At 36.8% G+C, this 24604-nt stretch overlaps 2 protein-coding genes and 1 pseudogene across 2 annotated transcripts; 1 reads left to right on the plus strand and 2 right to left on the minus strand.

Moving 5' to 3' along the window:
* The window catches only part of LOC101658446, a 3348-nt pseudogene extending 1809 nt beyond the window's left edge, over positions 1-1539 (plus strand).
* A 2616-nt stretch (positions 1540-4155) lies between these two features.
* LOC101640562 (olfactory receptor 52E4-like) lies at positions 4156-5100 on the minus strand. Its single transcript, XM_004717468.2, has one exon. The coding sequence runs from the start codon at positions 5092-5094 to the stop codon at positions 4156-4158; it is 939 nt and encodes a 312-aa protein (XP_004717525.1). The 5' UTR covers positions 5095-5100.
* Positions 5101-19634: 14534 nt separating this feature from the next.
* On the minus strand, positions 19635-20576 carry LOC101640876 (olfactory receptor 52E2-like). The gene has a single exon (XM_004717469.2). The coding sequence runs from the start codon at positions 20568-20570 to the stop codon at positions 19635-19637; it is 936 nt and encodes a 311-aa protein (XP_004717526.1). The 5' UTR covers positions 20571-20576.
* Between the last annotated feature and the right edge of the window lie 4028 nt (positions 20577-24604).

Raw genomic sequence — 24604 nt, forward strand, 5'->3', positions numbered from 1 at the left:
TATATATATAATTGTTAGCATGCTGGTTTTGTTTCTCTAGAGAACACTGTCTAACATAGAACCCATCTAGTGGGATTATACAGTCATCAATGCCATCAGCTCCCGATTCCCCCTGCCCCCTGCACTCTTCCTGTACCCTCAGGGAACCATTACTCCTGTACTGTTTCTGAAGAGTTCTATATCTTGACTTTCGTGTACTGAATGATCTTAAATATACAAATGAACATACACTAATATAACATGATTAATGAGGTAAAACAAATAAAAGCATAATAGTAAGGGAAGGAAATATTAGAGAACTAGAGGATAGTTATGTGATAGCAACCACACCATGGATTTATCATCCTTTCTGTGTGGTCCTTCTAAGGGAGACTGTCCAATTATCTTGCTTGTGGGTTTTGGGTCTCCATTATATCCATGGCCTTCACATCAATTTGGTTGCTTGTTTTTGAACTTCTGATATCTCTTCCCATGGACACCTCATGATCTCACAGGCTGGTGCACGTCTTCCATGTGGACTTTGTTGCTTCCTTGCTAGATGGCCACTTATTTAACTACAATCCTTTAAGACCCCAGACACTATACTTTTTGATAGCCAGGCACCATCAGCTTTCTTCACCACATTTGCTTATGTACCCATTTTGTCTTCAGAGATTGTGTCAGGAAGGTGAGTGTCATACAATACCACACTAGTTGAACAAACCTCTCTTGTACTGAGGTAAGATTTAAGATCGACATATGGCAATGTGTAAGATAGTGGGAAAGGGGGGTGTCTAGGTGGGGGTAGTGTGGAGGAGGGAGGGGATAAAGGGAGCTGATATCAAGGAGTTCAAGATGAAATAAAATGTTTTAAAACTGATCATGGTAGCAATTGTACAATACTGCTTGATGTGATTGAACTATGGAATGTTATGGTATCTATAAAATGATTAAAATTTTTTAAAATAGAAAAAGAAAGGAACTGCTCTGAGGATATTCAGAGTTCTTGCCCTGGCCATGCTGATGGGCTCAGACAGTGGAGGAAGACACGAGGACATTTTCTTGGGCATCTGGGACCAGTAAGTACCTTCCACCCAGTGGAGCACTGGTTCCAACATTACGTTAAAAACCCCAGTTTCACATCTCTGTCTTGAGTCTATGTCTGAATCCCAGATTGCACCATAGAAGCTTCACGGGCCTCAAAGGGTGCAAGAACAACCTATAAATATTCTTCCACAGAGGGTCTCTTGACCAGTTCGTTGCTGGCGAGCAAAATGATGTTGAGTTTTGAAGACTTGTGACACTCTAAAAGTCTTTCACTCTTCATTGGGAACCTGCTTCATGAGGTACAAACGTCAGAGTTTAAAGATTTATTTTAAAATTATGTGAACACGGTACAGCTGACCATCAACAGGTGTGGAAAAGGACCTAATTTGGGTTTTATTGTGCTTGATGACTGAACTAGTTCAGAAGGTTCTTAGCAATGAATTTATCATGTTCCGAGGTGAAGTCCAGCTGAATGTAGAACAAAAGACTCAAGGGTCCAGGGAAGGAGACTGATGAGACACCTACCTGCGGCCTGGAGGCCCTCATGTGCACTGAGGGGCAGAAGGACAGGCCTCACAGGGAGACAGGTGCAGAACCAGGATTTGAAATGAGAACCGGCATTGCTCCAAGGCAGTGGAAACTTCCTCACTGGTTTGAACACTCCAATACAAAAGAGTTCAGGACCCTAATCTCTTATAACTTTCTTAAGTGCGGACACTTTTATTCCTTTTGGTGTTCATGGTACTTACAAACTTTCCTTTTTCCTCTCCTGGTCTTTAATCTTTCATTTCCAACTTTTTGGAATGTTATTTCAGGAAAACACCTTTTTGAAAAAGAAGAAAACTATCTGAATTGTCTTGCATATACAAGCTGGATTTTTTTAAAACAGCCATTTCCTCAAAGGGATGTGTCTTGCTTATGAAGAACATTTCTTATGCTTCATTCATTCATTAGAATATTTCTTACTTATTTTCTAGTGTTTGAAAAATCTGCCCAGAATACAGGATTTGATAAAACATTTTGAAGGCAGGAAAAATGGAAATTGTTTCTTCTTTTAGGAGTCATGGCAACCTTATGTTGTGGAAATTTGCCATTTTGATGGAAATGGAAAACTGTTGTGGGAAAATCGACAGTTTTGATTCTTGCTGGTATGATTAGAATTGAAATAAAAATGTTAAAGGGTTTTTTTTTCTTTTGATGTAAAAAAGTATCAAAGCCTACTATTATTTTACCATTGAAATTAAAATAGTGAGAGAGGTTTTAAATGTGTTCACTGAAACTGATATGCTTTTCTCTTGAATTATTATAGTTTTTGAGGTAGGTTTTCTGATTTTAATTTGTATTTGTAAATACACACACACACACACACACACACACACACACCCCTTCCAAATCTGACAGACAAAAAACAGCAAGACTGTTGTACCTTCTACTTATCTTTGATTTCATATTGGAAAAGGTTTAAGGAAAAATAATAAAAACAAAAATTCTAAAAGATAAAATAAAAATAATTGTTTCCATTTGAAATAGTGTAAAATGCATTAGTTAAATGCAAAGATGCACTATTAGAAATATTTAAAATAAAGTGAAATAAATAATACTCTGTCAATAGCATCAATTGTATATGTCAAAAATTATTGAGTTAAACTTTTATTCTTGGTCATGTCGTTTATCTTCTACCATCTTTCCCATACTTCGAGTCTCTAGTTTATTAGCACATATAATGGCCTCTGCTTTGAGTTGTTAAACGCTCTTAGCTATCAAGCAGGAATCCAAACATATTTCTAGTCCCCTCCAGACTAGCTCAAGGTCAGAGTCCCAAGAGAAATGCATTAGGCTATGCTAGTCAAGAACGTTATCATTATCTTTACATAGAATATTGAAGCCAAAGTTAATGTGCTTTTTACCTGCTTCACTGAACAGGTTAAAATGAGAGCTAGAAATACCACCTTTACCCACTCATCTAACTCAGTAGTTTGCGTTTATATTTCTTAATAGAAAGACTTCAAAAAAGGCATATTAAATGGAAATATAAGTAAATGGCAGAAAGAGAATAAATAAAATGAGCAAGTAAGAGCACATATTACGGATGGCTTCAGAATTCTCTATGAGCTCCTTCAAGACAAACACAAAACAACACTCACGTCATCGCGTCAATGCCAACTTACAGTGACCTTATAGGACAGAGCAGAATTGCCCTTCCTTTTGAGTTTCTGAGTCTGTACATCTTTATAGAAACAGTTTATCTTTCGTCTGAGGAACAATGCCTCTAAATTTAGTATTGTTTCTGCCTTGAACATCTCTAACATAGCTGTCATATTCTGAGGTGCTTTATATGCTGGCCTGTTCTGTTGGTTTTTGTACCTCCTGATTTTTACACCCCTCCATTGCTTTACTATCTGTGTGGTTTCACTCCTTCTCAGATCAACTTGATAATGCACATACATTTTATTTCAGAGACAGAATTGAGTGATAAATAACGTGTTCCAATTACCTCCTGCTTAAATTAAGAAATGATGGCTTAGAGAAAACTAACAATGGTGAAATCTAATAATCAGTTGAAGAAAGGCATCCAAAATAGTTACATAAGTCAAATACAACTGCAGAATTGAATAATTCTAACTCTTTGTTGTCCAGTTAATTCTGACACCTAGTGGGGTAGATGAGATCTGTGCTAAGGGTTTCCAGCTGAGAACTTTTAATGGCAATAGATGGCCCCATTCTTCTACCATGAACATTTGAATTACTGAACTTTTGGTTAACAGCCAACCACGTAACCATATGCAACCAGGGCTTAGCACTTAGAACTTCCCTTTTTGTCTCACTCTGCATAATTTTATTTTTATTAGTATTCTGAGAATATTATTATCTCCATACACTCAAAAACTAGAATACTTTGCTGGCTCCCACAATCTTCTCTTATTCTCAATTAGAAAACAATTTCAGTAGCATATTGCAAGTGACAGTGGAAATTGCACACCAAAAGCACTGAATGTGAGTTTAGGAGTTCCAAAGCATGAAGGCCATATGCCTGAGGGACGATTACCTAATTTCAATAGTGAATATTCTGAGAGAGACACATGTGTAAAGATAACTTGAAAGAATTTATCAATATTTTTAATATATTTGTCACTCTTTCTTTACAAATATTCTCACAACTCGGTCTCGAATTTGCTTTGTCCTAACTCCATAGATAACCGGATTTAAGCAAGGAGGTACAACCACATACAGATTGGCCAAAAGGATGTGAATGTAGCGAGGGACATTTTTACCAAACCGGTGAGTCATGAAGGAGAAAAATGCTGGTGTATAAAAGGCCAGAATGACACAGACATGTGAACCACATGTGCTAAGTGCTTTGAGCCTGGCATCCCTGGAAGGAAGGCGGAAAACAGCATGGAGAATTTGGACATAAGAGAGGGCAATAAGGATCAAGTCAAAGATCAGGGCAGCAATGGTAAATAAGCCATAAATCATATTGACTCTTATGCTAGCACAGGCAAGGCGAGCAATCCCCATGTGTTCACAGTAGGTATGAGGGATAACATAATGTCCACAAAAGGGCAATCTCTTGAGAAGAGGGCAGAAGGGGATGACAAGCAGAACAGGCCTCCCCACTACAACAGAGGCCATGATGGCCACCACTTTGTTGGTGAGGATGGTTGTATATCTCAGTGGGTAGCAAATGGCAACAAAACGGTCAATTGCCATGGCCAGGAGCACAACAGATTCCATACCAGTGTAGGTGTGGATGAAGAACATTTGGAGAAGACAGCCTTCAAAGCTTATTTCTCTAAGATTGAACCAAAAGATGGCCAACATCTTGGGGATGGTCGAAGTGGAGAGTCCTAAATCAATGAAGGACAGAAGAGCTAGAAAGTAGAACATGGGCTGATGAAGACTCTGCTCATTCTTGATCACAAACAGGATTGTGACATTACCCACCAGCGCTATGAGATAAACAACAAAGAATGGGAAGGCAATCCAGATGTGGAGAGCTTCCAGACCTGGGACACCCAGGAGAAGGAAGATGGAGGGATGTGAAGCAGTACCATTTGCAGAGGGCATTCTGTTGAGGACTCTCGGACAATACTGTCTTCTTCAATATTCCTGGGGAAACACAAACAGACACAAAGATGATAATTGAATATAATTAGCTATCACAGCTTGTCATTAAGACTGTTAACACAAATACAAGACAATTAGAGAATTATAAACTATCAGAGACATGTAGTGTGCCTCTCCCATGTCACATTACCATACCGATTTTTGAAGAATTGAAAGGGGGTTTCTTTTTTTTCAATATGATGCAGTCATACATCGTATTCAACTCATTCTTTTGTGAAGTGCACATCCATCTATGATTTATTATATCAATTGAAAATGCTTTTGATGAACAGAGCTTTTCTAAAGTCCTTTATGTTGACTTTGTTATTGTGAGTTATTTAAGAGAAAAGAAAAAAAAACCTCCATAAAATGCCAATGAGTAGGAATGATTAAATGACAAGAGTCCTGGACTGTGAAGCTCAAAAAGACATCCAAATACCTTTTTGATAAAAGATTCATCTAAATTGTATAGTTTCCTTTATTTAGTCATTCTTATTGCACTTATTTTATTTTTTATTTTAAACTATAAAAGTGATATACTATTTCTCTAACAATAAAACCATGCTTATGTCCCTTTATTCTTAATTAGTAAAGAAAAGATTAACCACCAAATTAAACACTGAAAAAGTAACCCAAAAATCACACTCCACTTGTCTTAAGAAACCTAGAAAAGGGAAATGTATTTAATTAAATTTAGTATTCATTTATGATATTAAAACAAACTCTAATAAAATTAGGAAAGGGGGAACATGTTCACTCTGATGAAAGGCATCTATAAAAATCCGTACCTAGCATTTCCCAGAATGACAACATAATAGTGATTTGCCTCCTCAGGTTAGGAGAAGGAAGGAACATCAAGAAGCCACTAGGTATTTAGTATTTTTACTAGAGGTTCTAACAAGCTCAGTCTGTTAAAAAAAAAAGGAGACATAGAGATTGGAGTGACAAATGTAAACTTACCCTATTCATAAATGACAAAAATGTTACATAAAAAACGTTTAGTACAATTAGAGCACAATTAGATATTCTATTTTTTAAATTTTCAAGAATTGCTAAGGATGCAGTACTTAGCAATATCTACTGGAAATGATATAACAAGGGTAAACATTAAAGACAACCTAAGTAAATTGAAAAATATATCTATTAATGATTTGTAAGATGCAAATTGTTCAGATGTCAGTTATTTCAAAATTAGTAAATACATTCAAAAGTGTTTCAGTCAATGTCAACACATGCATACTCTTTCTAAAATAATTATGGAAATACTCAAAACACATTGGAAAAGGAATTACAAACTGAGGGATTTAAATGAAAGATATGCAATCTATAAAAACATAGTAATCAAAACAGTTTGATAATTGTGTGATGATAGATAAATAAGCACTTAAATGGAAAAAGATTTTAATAGACAAATACTTTTTGTTCCATTAATTTTATAAAAGTGTCCAAGAAGCAAGTCTGTGAGAATGGTGAAGCTACCCTTCTAACCATGTTCAGACAAATGAATAGCCAGAAGAAAACAACCTGAACCTTGATCTCACCCTCCTAGCATACCACAAAATCTCATTTATATATGCCATAGACTTCAAAAAACATCACATTCTAGTTATTATACTACAAAGAATATGCATACAACACAATAAGTACTGATGGTTTTTCAACACATAAAAAGAAAAAAAATGAACCAGTTAGATGTCATTGAATTAATTGTTTTTCATTTAAAAAGTGAATTTAGGACACATTCTTAAAGAAAATATTTACAGTCTCTATTTCTAACAATGGCCTTGTTTTAAAATGAAATGATTTGTAACTAAAAAAATCATAGAAAAGGAAGCAGAGTCTTAAACTAACACATCGCAAAGGAATCATTCAAATATCAGATATTACTAAAAGTATTAGACTTCAGGAAATGTAAGTTAAAATAAAATGTAATGTTTCTAAATTTAGAATGAATAGCAGTCCCCCGGTCTGGCCAGAAGGTGAAGCAATGGGATCTTGTACACGGATCAGGCAAATTGAATATAGAGCAATGTCGAAAAGGAGGAGAGTTTCTTATAAACTTAATCACAAACCACAGCAATCATTTTACACAATTTAATCCCTTTTTGCTAAAGATAAACTTTACCTATGTTCACACTATTTGTACATGAATAAGGTGGAATTACAAAACAAGACAAAATGTCAGGGGATTGTCTTACTATGTTCCTTATAATTCTTCCAAAATTTCCCTTTAGTTTAATATTGGTTTTACATGTATAACATTCTTTTTATGCTAAATAAGCCAAATCCAATACCAGTTTTAGGATAATTTAATTCTCCTTTCTGAGAAACAAAGTTTCATAAACTGGAAATGTCCCAACTGGATGGTCTCCGGTATGCCTTTCCCCTCTATTTCCCATAACAGCACTTCTATTTTTGTGCTTGATTTAAATAAATGTTTATTCTAGAAAAAGTGTTCATTGATGAAAATAATATCCATCATACAGCTGACAAATGCTTTCTGCAATACTCTCATAAAAATTTCATAACAACCCTAGGAAGTAGATATTATTAGCATACCAGATTTTAGACAAAAAACTAAATTTAAATGAATCTGAAGAACATGTTTTAGGTAACTTGAGGTGTCTGGCTAGGATTCAAATGTGGCTCCACCTCATTTTTAAACCACATATCTATCCTTTATTCAAAAATTATTTTGATTAATCAGGCACAGAAGTATGGAATAAAAATGAGGTTCTCTGTTTTCCATCGCAAAGTTATTTGAAGTTCATAGATCTAGAAAAATTACTGAAAATGCTTTGTAATGTGTCAGTATACTTTGAATTATCTTTCTTTATTATTTCCTGTAGTGGTCAGCAGTGAAAATGCAGAATTAAAATTTTGGAACCAGAAAGTGGTGATTGTTTCACAATATAGTGAACATAAATCAATGTTGTTGAAAATGAAAATTACTACATTTAAGTATAAATATATATACTTCAAAAATTTTATGGAAAAATAGACAAATTACAATGACTTCTTTCCACAAAATTTTGAAGTGCATATATACCTACATACATACCTACATATATATATACACACATTCATGTTTGAATAAAATGTAAGGGTGATAAATTAGCAGTTGCCTATCTCCTCTAATAAATGCCATATATACTTGGTGCTTAGTTAATTTTAGCTGGAATAATTTGTCATTAGTATTCACGGTAACAATTGTTGGTATTAATATCTGGCTCTGTAACATCTCAGTAGTAATATATACATGAAAACTATTATCTCAGAAGGAAGCAAGGGAACTGAGTTCTAAACAGTCAATTCTAAAATAAATGTAGATGCTCTGATTGGTATCACAAAGGAAACATTTGTTCCGGTTGCCCTCACAATATGCCAGGCATATAGTGCACATTTAGTGACCAAATGAGCACTGAAACACTCAGAACTCAGAGAATTATGATGTCATTCATTGATGTGCATGTATGTAAGGTGTTCAGTCTGGGATGAAGATGCAAATTGCTGAGAATTCCCCCTGAAATATGGAATTTGTTGATTAGAATGGAACTAAGCAGAAGAGTCAAGGAAATTTATATTATGTATCCCTCTACCCGTGACAGCTAGTTTTCTCATCTACTTGGGTTTTTGTCAGGAGATGCCAAGCCTTGGAAAAGATCATCGTATTCAGTACAGACAAAGAAGAGTCTCAGCAAGAAAGACTGACACAGCGGCTGCAACAACACACCCGGACGTAACAACAATTGTGAGGTGGGTGCAGGTCAAGGCAGTTTTGTTCTGTTACATACAGGGTCATTATAAATCATAGCTGAGTCAAAGGCATCTAACAATTTGTGACACATATGTTTACAGAATCGTGTCCTTGATCACAATGGCAACACAGGTGGGAAAGGTACTATCATTCTTGATTTGCATTTTGGAGTATGAGGCACATCCCCCAAAGGTTGCAATTTAAAAGATAAAGAAACGATCCCAGAGATGTCACTCTACTGACCACCACACTGTTTTCCTTACACATTCTATGATTCTGGATTTGTATCATTCATTAGGTGAATTTCTACATTGAAAATCTATTGTCTGCGTGCCACCTGTCTATATAGTATTAGCTGATATAAAAGGGATATTGGCACTGTGTCTTGGATCTGCGTATCTTAAGTGATACTACCTGATGTGACTTCCGGAAATTCTCCTCAATGTTGCCAGTGCTGCTCTGGCCCACATAAACTATGGCCTGGGTTGGCTTTTGAGGGAAAGCATGCTGCCTCTCACTGCAGCAACAGGCTGGCTTTTCTGCTAAGTCTCCCCCAAGAGGAACATTTTATGAGAGGACAAAGTTCCCTTGGGAAGCGTATCCTTTGCTAGTTTCTCTCAGGACTGAAAGCATCTGAGAGCTTGTGCTAAGCATTATGAAACTTTTTATCTCCCGGTGGTCAAACCCTGTATTGGCTGAAAATCCATTTCCTTTAATCCCCAGTGAATATTTTCACTTTACTTCTCGGACATGTAACGGCCTATCTGGGCATCGATTCAACTGTAATAGGGAAGGGACCAGTAGAATTGGACCTAGAAATAAATCACCGAATAATTATTGAATCCATGTATTAAAAGACTTTTATGAAGCTAGGGAGGCTGTTCCACAATATATGTTTTCTAGTCTAAAAATGTTCCTTTTTCTTTGTTTATTCTTGAATAGAGTTATCAACAAATACAACTAATGTCACATGCACGTAAAATGAGGCCAAAGATATATGTTTTGAAGCTGCAATAGAATTTTGACAAGGAGGTGAAAGGAATCCAAGTTGGAGCCAGAAGATGGCGTGTAGTGAAAAATATACGCCCCAATGTCAGATGGACGTTGGCTGAAAGCTGAGAGTGCCAGAAAATTCTTACCCTGTGTTTTATTGACTAAACAAATGTATTCAATTATATTTGACCGTAACAAATTCCAGATAACATTGTAAAGAATGGGGATTTCAGAATAGCTCATTGTGCTCATGCCAAACCAGCACATGGATCAATAGGAAGTTGTTTGAATGAGACAAGGGGAGATTGAATGGTTTAAAATAAGAAATAAAGTGTGTCAAGGAAATGTCCTTCCACTGTGTTTATTCCATTTATATGCTGAGAAAAAAATCTGAGTAGCTGGAATATATAAATAACAACACGTATTATTATTGAATGATGTTACATTAACAGTGTGCCATATGCAGAAAATAGAAGCTTGCTTGTTGAAAGTCAAGTTAAGTAAAGTACTTAAAGAATGAAAATCAAAGACAACAGCCTTCAATATGGTGTATACCTTAATATAAAGAAAAAAAATCCTCAAAACTATACCAAATAGCACCATAATACATAGAGAAACTATTCAAGTTAGTAGTGATTTCCTTTGGCTTAGATCCTCAATTAACACCCACGGAAGCAGCAGTCAATGCATCAAACAATGTCCTACACTGGGCGAGTCTACTGCAGAAGACCTCTTTTAAGAATTAAAGATCAAAGATTTTGCTTTGTGCATTAACTTAGAGCTGATCTAAGCCATGATATTTCCAGATGCCTCAAGTGCATGCAAAAGTTGTATAGTGCATGGGGAAGGCAAAAGAAGAATTAATGCATTTGAATTATGATTTTGGTGAAGAATAGTGAGCATACTGTAAATTATCAGAAGAGCCAACAATCTTATCTTGGAAAAATACACCCATATTTGTTCTTTAGAAGCAATGATGGTGAAATTTGGGACACGTGTAAAGTGGAGACCAGTCCCATCATGCTTGGGAAAGTCAGAGGGTCAGAGGAAAAAGGAATACCTCAACAAGATAGATCAACACAATGGCCGCTAAGTGACTCACCTACAGCAGCAACTGTGAGGACAGTGCAGGGCTGGTCAGTGTTTCAGTTTTTTGGGTAGAGGGTCTCTGTGAGTCAGTCCTGAGGCATTGGTACCTAATAAAACATGTTGATTGTGCTCAATCTATCAAGATATTTTTCCTCAAACAAATATGTAATATGGTTTTATCCCACTTTTTAAGTATTTTTTTATTTTTGTATCTTTTAATCAAATCCCTATCTATATACTGTATTACTATTTCTCATATTTCATATCCCTTTTGGGGGCATTTATTTTATTAGTACTATCTTATTTATATTTGAGTTATTTTCTCCAAATAAGTTATTTTCATTCTTCTTTCATATTTCTGCTTTACGTAATTTAATTTCAGGTTTTATATGAATATATTGACTCATAAATGTTTCTATTTACTTATGGTAGAATATGTATAACCAATTTCTAGGTTATATTCTAGGTAATAAATTACAGCAGTAGCTCCTGGACTTAAAAACTCATTTTAAGTTATAAAAATAAATTACTATCCATGTATCACTCAATATCTGAATCTCATATTTTGTGTGCCAAGTTGAGCTGCCCATCACTCACAAGGTGGTATTTGACCCACAGAGTCATAAAGTTGTATGTGCATAGACAGATCGGGCTTAAGCAGGGCCAGATGCTACAAGTAAGATATATGAAGAAGTGGCCCAAATACCACAGACTCCTCACCTGTTACTTTACCTTTCTTCTCCTATTCTGAACCTATGACCTTAGGAGTTCCATGTGAGCAATTGAAAAAGGAAAACTCGGGCTTTCTTTGGAGAAGGTTCTGCATGATATGCAGGAACCACTCCAAAGTGGACAGCAATAGCACTCCAGCCACTTTCCGGCTGATGACTAGCGACGTTGAAAACTAATGATTGAAAAACTCATGACAAGGAGGTGTGAAGAAGAAATATAGATAGATCTGTCTTTTTGAGTGGGTCAGAAAAAAAATGAAGACATTTGTATTTCCCATGAATGATCACCAAAGGTTTACCTATGCAGAACAGTTTAATAATCAAGTTAATAAGATGATATGCTTTGGGAGTCACCCTCTTTTCCGAACTACTGATGATTTCCCAATAGGCTTATGAACAAAATGGCCAATGGAGGCAGGGATGAAGGACTCAACTATATAGACGTCCTTTCACCAAAGCCAACTTGGTCATGTCCTTTGCTACATGTCCATTCTGTGAAGAGCAGACATCAACACCAAGTACAAGGTGTGAGAAAATTCCTCAGGGAGCTCAGCTGGCAACATGGTGGCTGGTTGTTTAGATAGGACTTTTTTTCATCATGTAATGGACAGTATTTTATTCTTACTAGAATACACACTTATTTAGGTTGTGGATTTGCAGTCCTGGAATATTGTGCCTCACCAAAACTATCATTTATGAACTTACAGAATGACACATGCTTATGAAGACACAATGGTTGCACTAGCTAAGTGGTAATATTTTGCAGGCAGGGGACTAAATTCTCTAGGATGCTCTAACCTCCTGGCCAATATACAGTCCTGATTCTCCAATATGCAGGATTCACAGGTGCAAGAACAAAGGGATGAAAATTGGAGTGGAACTATTCACTATTACTCCTAGTGATGCATTCACAACATTTTTGCTTCATGCCCCTACAAGACTTTGTTTTTAAAGTATGGAGATCTTTGTTCCAAAGGGAGGGATATTTACACTTGAAGCAGAAGCACTGGATTCCATTCACCTGGAAATTAAGGATTCCTCCTGGTTATGTTGGGTTCCTCATTTCTCTGGATCAAAAGGCAAATACGAGTTTTACTATATTGAGTAATGTGATTGATTCTAATTACCAAGGGGAAACTGATGTGGCATTATATAATGGAAGCAAAGAGGAATTTGTCTGGAATTGAAGTGATTCATTAGGACATCTTATGTCCTATGATTAAAGTGAAATAAAAACTACATGAATCAACTCTGCCATGAATAATAATAGTCCAAGCCTTTCAGGAATGAGGGTTTGGTTACCCCACTGGGTGGCTGAGGTTTTTCCTGAGGGCAAAGAGAATACCGAATGAATAGTGGCAGAAGGTGGTTCCAGATGCCAGCTACAACTATGTGATCAGTTGCAAAAGTGAGGACTATAATTGTTAAGAGTATTTACTCCTTGTATTTATGCATCAAATATGTATATGTTACTGATTTATAAAATATAAGATGCAAATGTTGTATTGTGATTTTGGTTGTACACATATTGATTGTATGTATCATGTTATGTGCAAGTATGACTTTATTAGTCTTTGCCTGTAGATTATGTATTATTTAAAGATATGTGTGGGGTCAATAAGTTGACAAGGGATGAACTGTGCTAGTTTGGTTATTGTGTCAACTTGACTAGATTAGGGTTCTCAATGGTTCAACAGTTAAGATCCAACAATAGTCCATGATGTTACATAACACAACATAATCAATTACAAAATGGGAAAAACAAAATCCACACAATGGGACCAATAGATATCATGATAAATGGAGAAAAGATTGAAGTTGTCAAGGATTTGATTTTGTTTGAATCCAGAATCATTGCACGTGGAAGTAGCATATCTGTTAGATCTCTCTGGAGCTAGATTCATACCTCGGTCCTTGGCTCCGCGGGAGAAAGAATTCACGCCGAAGCCTGGTTCGTGATCGAAGTGAGTTTTATGAAGGTTAGAAGAAGTTTCAGGTTTACACAGCATCCAAGGGGCTTCTCCTGGACATGCAGCTTGGCTGGAAGCGGCTCAGCGTCCCGCAAAGCGTCCCAAAGTTCTGCCCAAAGCTCTCTGCGCCTAAGTTCTCTCTCTCCTTCTCTCTGTCCTGACTCTGGGCTTCTGCCTTTTCAAGGATTCCACAGGGAGGAGTGGTGGACGACCCCTGATCTACCCCATTGACTGAATTGAATTTACCTGGCTAGGTGAGACAATTCAGGTTCACACCCACCCCTGCCTACCTGCGGGAACCCTGAGCATATGTAGTGAGCCACTCCTTTGTTTCCCTAGCTTGGCCCTCTGGGCACGCATTAACGGACATTCCCAGCCCTTTGCTAACCTACCTAACACATCCACTTTCAATCTTTTTGTTCATCATTGTATTGTCCTTATCTAGACAGTAAGATAAGGCAGGGAAATTTTTTTATTCCAAAAAACTGCACACATTTTTATGATATTGATTGTGATTATCAACTTGACGAAGCCATGCACCCTTAGAGTGTGGCTGCTTCTAATTTGTGGTCTGATGTAATCCTAAACCACTGTAATATTATGTAATATTGGGATATCATGTGCTGTAAGCCTTATGCTCACATGCCAGTGGAGCAAGTTCAGGGTGGACTTATCTTCAGTTATAGCCTTACTCAATTTGCTCTCTTACTCAAGTCATGCATTTATTTACGTCACATACTGACTCTGACCGAGGAAGAGTCTCCTGGGGAGTTTAACTTCTATCTGTGTATATATATGGATGCTCTGGAAAGGCTCTTCCTTAGTCTGAATCTTATACCTAGCTCATTATCTCATCTCCATTTCTTGGCTAGAATCTTGTCATCAGCAGCCCAATGAGTCAATAACTTGTCATCTTTTCACCAAGTTTTGCACTTGCCAGCATGATAGTTAGGTTTATTAAGCCAACCTGGCCCATAAACACATGTGGGATTAATAAGCTTGCAGTTTAATTGAAGGGCAAAGAGATAAATGGCCCAGCAAGCCTTGCCTTTCAGACTCTTGCTCTCTGATTATGTATGCAGGTTCCTTAGCTAGTTCTCTGCCTCAATTTGGAAGCTACACTACCTTTGGGACGCCTAACCCGTGTACCATGTTACTATATATATCACATCATATGTTAGATATAGATATATATACATCATATACATATACAAATCATAAGTGTTCTGGTTTTGTTTGTCTAGAGAACCCTGTCTAACACAGCCAGCATTCAGTCATATAACATGTTAAATGCTAGATCTTGTTCCATCAGCTCCTACAACCACATAAGTCAGAATAAATATCCAGCTCCGGCCTGACCCATACATTAGAATTTGTTCACCTTCACAACTAGATATTTCCTAGAAGTAAATTATCTATTATTTTGTCATATGTATGAGGTAATGAAGGGTCTCCAAAAATTCATGTGAAAATCCTTTCTCTTGTAAATCCATGTTTCAATGAACTTTTGGAATCTATAGCTATTATAGCCCTCTCTCTATATTTCACCATTTCTGGTTTCTAGAGAACCCAATTTGAGACACTAATGAATAAATTTAGCAAGGTGGCAGAATAGAAGTTCCAAAAGTAAAATCAAATGTAATTTACTGTATTATTTTTCATTTTGTTAAATTGAGATTATAACTTACATATAATGGAAGTTACCAATGTTAGCAGTACTATTATATGAGTTTTAATAAATATCCATCATCATGTAACTCCGAGCAAAATCAATATATACAACATTTTCATTATCTCATAATATTTTTCTTTTATCCTACTTCCTTGTAATCAATTTTATCTCCCTAGTCTCTGGACCAGGAAACTACCATTGGCTAGTACTCTTGTTTTACACCTTCTAAATTCCAAACAAATTCAATCATAGAGTATGCTTTGGCTTTTGGCTTTCTTCACTTATAAGAAATTTAAAATCCTCCATGCTGTTGTATCAATAGTAATTAATTTGTATTTTAAGTAGTCTTGTCTTATATGGATAGACCACATGGACACTGAATATGGAAGCACAAATCTTTATATGGACAAAAGTTTTGCAGAGATTTCTTAATGGTAATTTCTTTATTTTTCTAAACAGAGAACACTTCTTAAAGTCTCAAATGAGACAAGGGAAAGAAAAAGACATATTATCCAGATGAGAAAGACCATTAGGATGTGATCAAAATGGTAGTGAGGATTTTCTGATGCATCCAACTTCAAAAAGGATACAGTATGTCAAGGAAAACAATGCACAGTTGGTGGCAGATGAGTGCATTCTAGTTATTAGTGTGTTTACCATTGTGGGGATGGGGCCAGGACTGGACTATGTGTGTTGTGGAAGACAGAAGGGACTCAAATCTACTTTAGTAGTATATAATGAAAACTAAGAATTCTAATATCAGGTTATAAGAGAAAACAAGGCATGAAATACTTATTTCATGCGAAACTTTCCCACCATTTTAAATACAAAATGAACTACAAATCTTTAGCAATAAAATTTAAAGAAATCTTACATAGATAGGGAGCAATATTACATTACTTGATTGGAATAACCATATTTTTCTGACTATACAGAAAATCATTATTTTTATGGTTTTTCCCATCTTATTACTAGATTGTTCTTGGTATAATGAAACATTTTAATAAATGTTTTAATATAATGACATCAGAAATATGAAAACAATGTAGTAAGACAGATGCCAAATTTAAAAGGACACTGGAGGACAGGCCAATGTTTCATGAACTGAGACTGCAAAGCTACATTGGTGTTCTATTTGACCACTGTACGGCAGGCACCCTGGTGGCATTACAGGCTTATTTTCTCATGCATGAAGTTGGAGATGTGCTACTGGGGCAAACTGAATTTTTCCTTCAGCTTCAGAATATGATTTGCTTTCCTTGTAGCCTATCTGGTCAGCAGCTCAATGTGGGATACAAAAAGACTTTTCCCCAGCTCTGTCTCCCCCAAAGATTTGCCAAACATTAGGGGCTGTTTTCCAGCACATGGTGGGAGGTCAAATGCTTAGAGATATTCTCGCAGAAGGCTTTCATCCGTCAGACTACTGCCTGGTCCACTGTAGGTGGGGCTCACACCCTACTGATAAGGATAGTAATTATTTCTATGGAGAGCCAGAGAAGTGGTCAAACCTGCTCATTGATATCCAAAGTTAGGCTGCCATCCTGAATTTAGATCCGCCCATATTGTTACATGTGTACCCCCAATCCCTCCTCTTCCTATTGCATGTATACTCCTAGATTTTCCTCCTCTCATTACTGTATTAACTATAGTAAAACCCCTTCCTGTGACATATGTCTTTACATGTAATTAAGGGGCTTGCATGCCCCCCAAAGATATATAAGCCTTGGTTAGAAATAAAGAGCTCTCTCCCCCCATCGCTCCCACCCCCACTGTCCTCCCTCTCCTGGCCCTAACTCCCCTTGCCCCCTGTCCCCTCTCCCCCTGTCCTCCTTCCATGCTCCCTCACCATCTCTCTCCTGCCCTGTACCACCAAGAGGTGCTGAGGTGAGCATGCTACCATGAAATGTGTCTGACTCCATTATTTCAATCTCTCTTATTCTCTATAACATTACTATAATTTTTACTTATTGCTGTGCAATTGTGCCTGCTGGGCCTATGATGATTTGCTAGGGGATGGCTTCCCTGACAGCTCAAGGTTCTGTTCCACTTGCTAGACCATGAACTTCAGGTCATAGTAGTCATGATCCTCCTTGATGTTTACTGCCAGTTTCAGTTCAAACATCTTCCCTATATCCGCTTGAGTTTTAGAGATTCTCAGAACCTAATTCAACTTTCTTCTTATCTTAGAATTCTCATTGCTCAGTGCTCTGTAACATCTGCAGCATCCCAAGTCGCTAATCTCACAGAGATTCTCCATGGCCTCTACATCTGAGTTGAGATTACTTGCTGGAGATGCCAGAAAACCCCAACATGCATTTCAGACTGTAACTGACAAAACAGAATTTAAGCATTTATGCGTCATTTGGACAAAGGTCTTAGCATTTTAATTTGTGATTTATAGCATAAGTAGAAGAATCTCCTACTCACAGCTATTGACACATATATATTTATTGAATAAGTGAATGAGTAATAACAAAATAAAATAAGTTAAATTAAAAAAAAACCAACCAAACCTTGCTGCTATCAAATTGCTACCAATTAATAACAACCATCCTGTAGTAGAGGGTAGAACTGGCCCCTGAGGGTTTCTGAGGCTGGAACTGTGTGTGGGAGGAGAAAGCCTCATCTTTCTCCCTCTAGTGAATAATAGTTTCTTTAATGGGGTCTTACAAGCTTTTCTACTTTGTAAAATGTCTAAAGTTAATGACATATTTAAGCAAGGTCATTTCATATTCAAACGACCATCAAATATTTGTGAAAGTTTAGTATAGGACTTATGAAAACTTTTTATTGATCGTGGAAGATATTTACTGTTCTTTGTTTTGCTTGTTTTGGGCTCATCCTTGTATTGCTTCTTATTTTTCAATTTCCTGGTTCCTGAAAATGTATTGAACAGAGACTGAATGGATGATGTGAACAGCAAGATCTCAGAGGGTCCAGGTACTTTTAGAGGGAGAGAACCAGTCTCTGTCTCTAGGGTACCAGCAGATTCCTGAGGGAAGTCTCTTTTATGTTATAAACCCATTTCAGTCAAGGTCCTTGCTGACCTTGGGATATTTCTCAGGGTTGTACAATACAGACACCTGTATTTCATTTCTGAAGCTCAGATGATGTGTTTGAATACATTCGAGAAAAGGCATATAGAAACTCAACATGTTGGGTAAAGATGGTTTGTTCAGATGCTCTGTTCCTTATTCTTATGAAGGAGATAAGTGGAAGAATAGGAAAGACAATAGGTGAAAATTAACCACATGGATATCAATGTATAATGGTAAATAATCTTTAGCGATGCAGTCATCGTACAGTGACATCATTTATGGGATACGGGAAGTTAACAAGAGGAATGTACAATTCAGATTAAGATGATACGAGCTGGAAATAATGTAGGATCATGATGATAGTTTTCTTCATATTTCAGATGAGAAGTGAAGAGTAAATCATGTACACAATTCCCAGTTTAAATGTTTAATGTTAAAGACAGAGTAGTCAAATCACGTCCCTTCAGTTGATGCCGAATCACAGTGACCCAGTAGCATAGAGCGGAACTGCCCCTCTGGCTTCCTGAGCTGCAACTTTAAATGGGAGCAGAGATCCTCATCTTTCCGACAAGGAAAAGCTAGAGGGTTTGAACTACTGACTTTGTATTTAGCAACCCAGCTTTTAAATTCCCTCCCCACCAGGGCATACAGACCGAGGGGTGGAGACATGCTTAAATGTTTTGTTTGGAATCAACCTGTGCAGGTACAAACCTTATTAACAATATTTTAAAATTTAAATTAACATATGGAAACTATATGTAAAGAGAGCTTGAAACACTGAAGTTAGAAAGAGGGGAAACGCCAAATGCCAGGGTGTGGTCAGGAGGGAGAAATAGAGAGGGCACGACTATAAAGAGGGAGAGAAGAAAATGCTCAAGCTCCCTGGGGAATGAGAGAAAGTGACCGGGACATAAACGAATATGTCAGGTTCTATCTTAAACTTTAAGTCTGAAAACTTCAATGAATAAATTGAGTTTGTAAGGCCTTTGTTGGGCATTTACCATCAAATTGTACTCTCAACCTTATGCTTTCACTCTCAAAAATGAATAAATAAAATAAGGCAAAACAAAACATTGGCTATGAGCAGATTTCTACTCATAGTGACCCTATAGCCACTGAACTACTTACAGAAGAGAGCTAACATCAATAACATTTTCTGTTAAGCAAAATTAAACCTAATCCATATGACAAGGTATTTATTGTCCCAAAAGATTAATCTCATAGTATTTGGTTTTATTCATTTTCCACGCTTTATTTTTGTAATAATATTTTCTTCACACGGTCATAGATCTGCTTGGTTCTGACACCATAGATCACAGGGTTGAGCATCGGTGGCACTATGACGTAGAGATTGGCCAGAAGTATGTGGATATAACGGGGAACATTTCTGCCAAAACGATGTGTCATAAAGGAAAAGAGGGCTGGGGTGTAGAAAGCAAGAATTACACAAACATGTGAACCACATGTGCTGAGAGACTTGAGCCGGGCTTCACGAGAAGGCAGACGGAAAACAGCACGTAATATCTGGATATAAGAAATAGCAATGGCTATAATGTCAAATACAAGTATAGAAATAGCACCTAAGCCATAGATAATATTGACCTTGATACTGGCACAAGACAAGCGAGCAAGACCCATGTGTTCGCAATAGGTGTGGGGAATAATATGGTTTCCACAGAAGGGCAATCGCAGTATGAGAAATACAAATGGGATAACAGAAATAAATGATCTCATTAATACACCAAGACCAATTAGAGAAACCACCTTGTTGGTGAGGATGGTGCTATATCGCAGTGGGTTGCAGATGGCCACATAGCGGTCATAAGCCATTGCCAAGAGGACTGCTGACTCCATGCCTGTGAAGTTGTGGATGAAAAACATCTGGGTGAGGCAGGCATCAAACACTATCTCTCTAAGGTTGAACCAGAAGATACCAAGCATCTTAGGGATGGTAGCTGTGGAGAGACCCAAGTCAATGGTGGCTAACATGGCCAGGAAGTAGAACATGGGTTGGTGCAGGCTGCTCTCAGTTTTGATCACAAACAGAATCGTGACGTTCCCTAATAGTGCAATCAGATATACAGCAAAAAAGGGAAACCCAATCCAGATATGAAGAGTTTCGAGTCCTGGAACCCCCAGCAGTATGAAAAATGAAGGGTGGAAATTGGTATCATTGGAAAGAAACATCTTGCTTGGTAATACGTACGTCCATGGTTTTTGAGCAATTTGCTTGAGCAACTTGCAGAACTCTAGGTAGAACCGTGAAGCTCTGGGTACAAAGAGAAATAAGAATATTATGCACATGTGTAAATTCTCTTCTTATGTTAATCCACACACTTAGATGAGTACTAAATACTGGGAACTGAAATAATGGGAACTGATATCTCCATGAGAAAGCTTTGGAAGAAGGTATATAACAGATTATAATAAAAGTTCTACATAATACCTTTACCTTTATTAATATCTGTATTATCCTTTTTTTGCATTGCTCTCACAACTTCAGTCTGCTAGAGTTTCTTTCAGTAATTACTTATTAGTTAACTTCTCATCATCACCAACAGAATTATGTTCAATTTTAACAAACCTAGATCTCTTATGGATTTAATACTTGGAATATATTCTATACCTCTGTGAGATCCAGTTGGCTAGGATTATTTGAGTTGGTCAGTTGATAGCACAGATGTCAACAAACAACATTGGTAATAACTTATTAATAATCATAATGTCATTGAAAGATATTTTGGAATATTAAAATTACTTTAAAGGATTAAAATCAGCCCATGTGTTAATATTCACCCACTTTTACCACAAAACAAAGAATAAAGTAAGGGAAACTAGTTAGCATAATTATTTTTAAACACGGAGCAATTGAGATCTTAAGTTTGAAACACATGGAAAATATATTGAAGAAAAGACAAGATGGAGAGAAAAACCAGTTTGGTCACAAGAGCAAGCTACATCTACCATTTTCAAAGTAATTTAAATGAATTGTTTTTCCATGACTTCTTATACATTAACATTTATTTGGTTACTATTTCCAAAGTATTTAGTCATGCAATGTGTGCAATTGTTTTGTAGTAAAATATAAAAATATTTTATATTGGATATCAGATCATTTGGATAATAGATCATTTTAGAATTTTATAGGAGCCAAATTAATTGCTATCATACTTTTGATAGATCTAGTCATTGCTATTTGGGAAGCAAAGCTAGAAAGACTAGCATTAATATAAAAAATAATACAACACTATGGGGAGTAAAGGAAAAGTTGGACATGAGCAAAGCTAAGGGCAGGAAATGCTCATTCAGATGACATTCTGTGGAGTTTCATAGGAATAGCGGTGTCTTTCATAAATGTTTGGCCTTTTATAGAATATTAAATACTATTAAAAGCTGTGATGATGGGTAAAAAATGAGTAAAAATAGGATTTACTCATTAAGGCAAAATGTTTTGTTAATTATTAATGTGTCAATAGCAGTCTTTCTTATTAAATAAAGTTTCTGTGGTCTTTAAGTCATCTCTGTGAAGATTGTGAATCTAACCACTAGTCTCAGAAAGCCATAAGCAACATTTTTTTCCATTGTACACATATGTGATTTATTTTCACTTTAGCCAACAGATCAAGAGGTAATTGTTAAAGGAAAAATAAACAATAGATCTGGCTTTTTGTAAGAGAAAAATATTCTCCTGCAATCTATGTTTGAAAATTAAGTAATGGAAAAATTACATCTCTCTATTCAAATAAATATTGCCTAAAATGAGGCACTTTCTGAGTATCTGATATATAGCCAATCCATGATATAAACAAACAAATACCAATAATTGGAGATAAAAAACAAGGAAATTTTGAAGTTGTCTGCCTGATGGCATTATCTATGAACTGACTAAATCATAAATTGAGTGTATTTGTCCTCACTTTCCACAAAAACAAAAACAAACCAAGTTCACTGACATCAACTCAATGCTGATCCCCCCCCCCCAGCCCCCCCACCGCCCCGTGGGTTTACAAGACTAGAAACAGTTACAGGAGTAAAATCTTTCTCTCGGGAAGCTGCTGGTGGTTTGCAACTGCCGATCATGAGGACAGCAGTCCAATGTATAACCACTAATTTTCTATTGATCCTACACCCTGATAGCTTTGAAACAGACTACAGACTTCCTAGAGCCATGGAGAATGGATGAATCCCTAACTCTGTTCCCCTTCTAAACCCTGCAAGCCTGAAACTAAATGTATCTCCTGAAGTCTCCTTCAAACCAAACAATTGGTTAACCTACCTTGAATAAAATGCCTCTCTTAAGTATATTCTTTTTTAAGAGCTATATGGGAATAAATTAACAACAGAACCTCAATGATCGGAACTTTAGAGGACCCCGCATTTTGCTAGTGAGTGAGAGCGTCTCAGAAAATGAGGATAAGAATGCTTCACTCAAATAATGTACTCCATTTTATTAAATGCTGCATGTTGAAATGATGGACTGGGTGTATGTTTTGTGTTTATATTTTAAACAATAGCAAAATAAAAATTTTTAAAGAAATAAAATTATTAAAAATAGTAAGTAGAATTGAAAACATCATCAGTTGATGAATGTATAAGTAAAATGTGATATATCCTTATAGTGGAATAATACTAGACATTCAAAAATTTAAGTACTGAAATATTTTATAACATGAATAAGCCTTGGAAACATTTGGGTTACTGAAAGAATCCAGACACAAATGGGACAATGGGACAATATACTGTTTGAATTTATTTATACATATGAATTTATTTATATAAAATATCCAGAATTGGTAATATCAGAGGAGTACAAATATAAAATAATGGTTTTCAGGGATTGAAGTGCGGTGGAGATTTGGTTTTGTTGATCATTAAGGAGTAAAATTTCTTTGAGATAATAAAGCTGTTTAATATAGGTATGTAATTAGACAAAATATAAATATATAAAGATAGGTATATTTATCTAGGAATGTATATCTATATATGTAAGCATATTAGGAAAGCAGAAGGACTTTGGGCCTCAACTTAAATTCTACCTCAGTACAAGAACGGTTTGATCTAATAATGTGGCAATGTAGGATTGCTGAAAACAAAATGGGTGTATAAGCAAATGTAGTGAAGAAAGCTATGGTGCCCAGCTATTAAAAGATATGGGCATCCGAGGACTTAAAGGCTTGACCCCAAACAAGCGGCCATCTAGCACGAAAGTAAGAAAGCCTGCAAGGAAGAAGCACCACAGCCTGTGTTATCATGAGGTGTTCACAAGAAAAGATATCAGAATTTCAAAAACGAGCAACCAAACTGACACGAAGGAACATAGGATAGGCGAAGACCTGTAAAACAATTGGAAAGTCCCTCACAGAAAGGATGATGTACCTAGGGTGCAGTATAGTTGTGTGATAAAACACACAACTATGCTCTAGTTCCTTAAATTTCTGGACATCACCTTACAGAAAGGTCACGGGGAGATGAGCCAGTCAGGGTGCAGTGTAGCAACGATGAAACACACAACTGTCCTCTGGTTCCTAAATGCTTCCCTCCCCCATCCCCAATCATGATCCCAATTCTACCTTACAACTCTGGCTAGACCAGAGGATGTACACTGGTACAGATAGGAACTGGAAGCACAGGGAATCCAGGACAGATGATCACTTCAGGATCAGTGGTGGGAGTGGCGATACGGGGAGGATTGAGAGAAGGTGGGGTGGAAATGGGGAACTGATTACAAGGATCTACATATACCCCCCTCCCTGTGGGATGGACTACAGAAAAGTGGGTGAAGGGAGACATCAGACAGTGTAAGATATGACAAAATAATAATTTATAAATTATCAAGTGTGAGGGAGGGAGGCGGGCAGGGAGGGGAACATGAGAAGCTGATACCAAGTGCTCAAGTAGAAAGCAAATGTTTTGAGGATGATGGCAAAAAATGTACAAGTATGCTTGACACAATGGATGGATGGATGGATGGATTGTGATAAGAGTCGTATGAACCCCCAATAAAATTATTCTTAAAATTAAAAAAAAATGTCCTCCTCCCACTATTATGGCCCTAGTTTTACCTCACTAATTCTTCCTAGTCCTGTGTATGTACATGGATACAGCCAAGATCTTTTGATGCACAAAATTCAAGATAGATTATCCCCTTGGAAATAGTAAGGGGAGCGTTGACTTCCTTAGGGCATGGGAAGAAAGGTGGGGAGAGGGAGGAAGGGATAACA

The sequence above is a fragment of the Echinops telfairi genome, unplaced genomic scaffold (assembly GCF_000313985.2).
Source record: "Echinops telfairi isolate 266 unplaced genomic scaffold, ASM31398v2 ScPeMD7_41;HRSCAF=154, whole genome shotgun sequence".
Taxonomy (NCBI): Eukaryota; Metazoa; Chordata; class Mammalia; order Afrosoricida; family Tenrecidae; genus Echinops; species Echinops telfairi.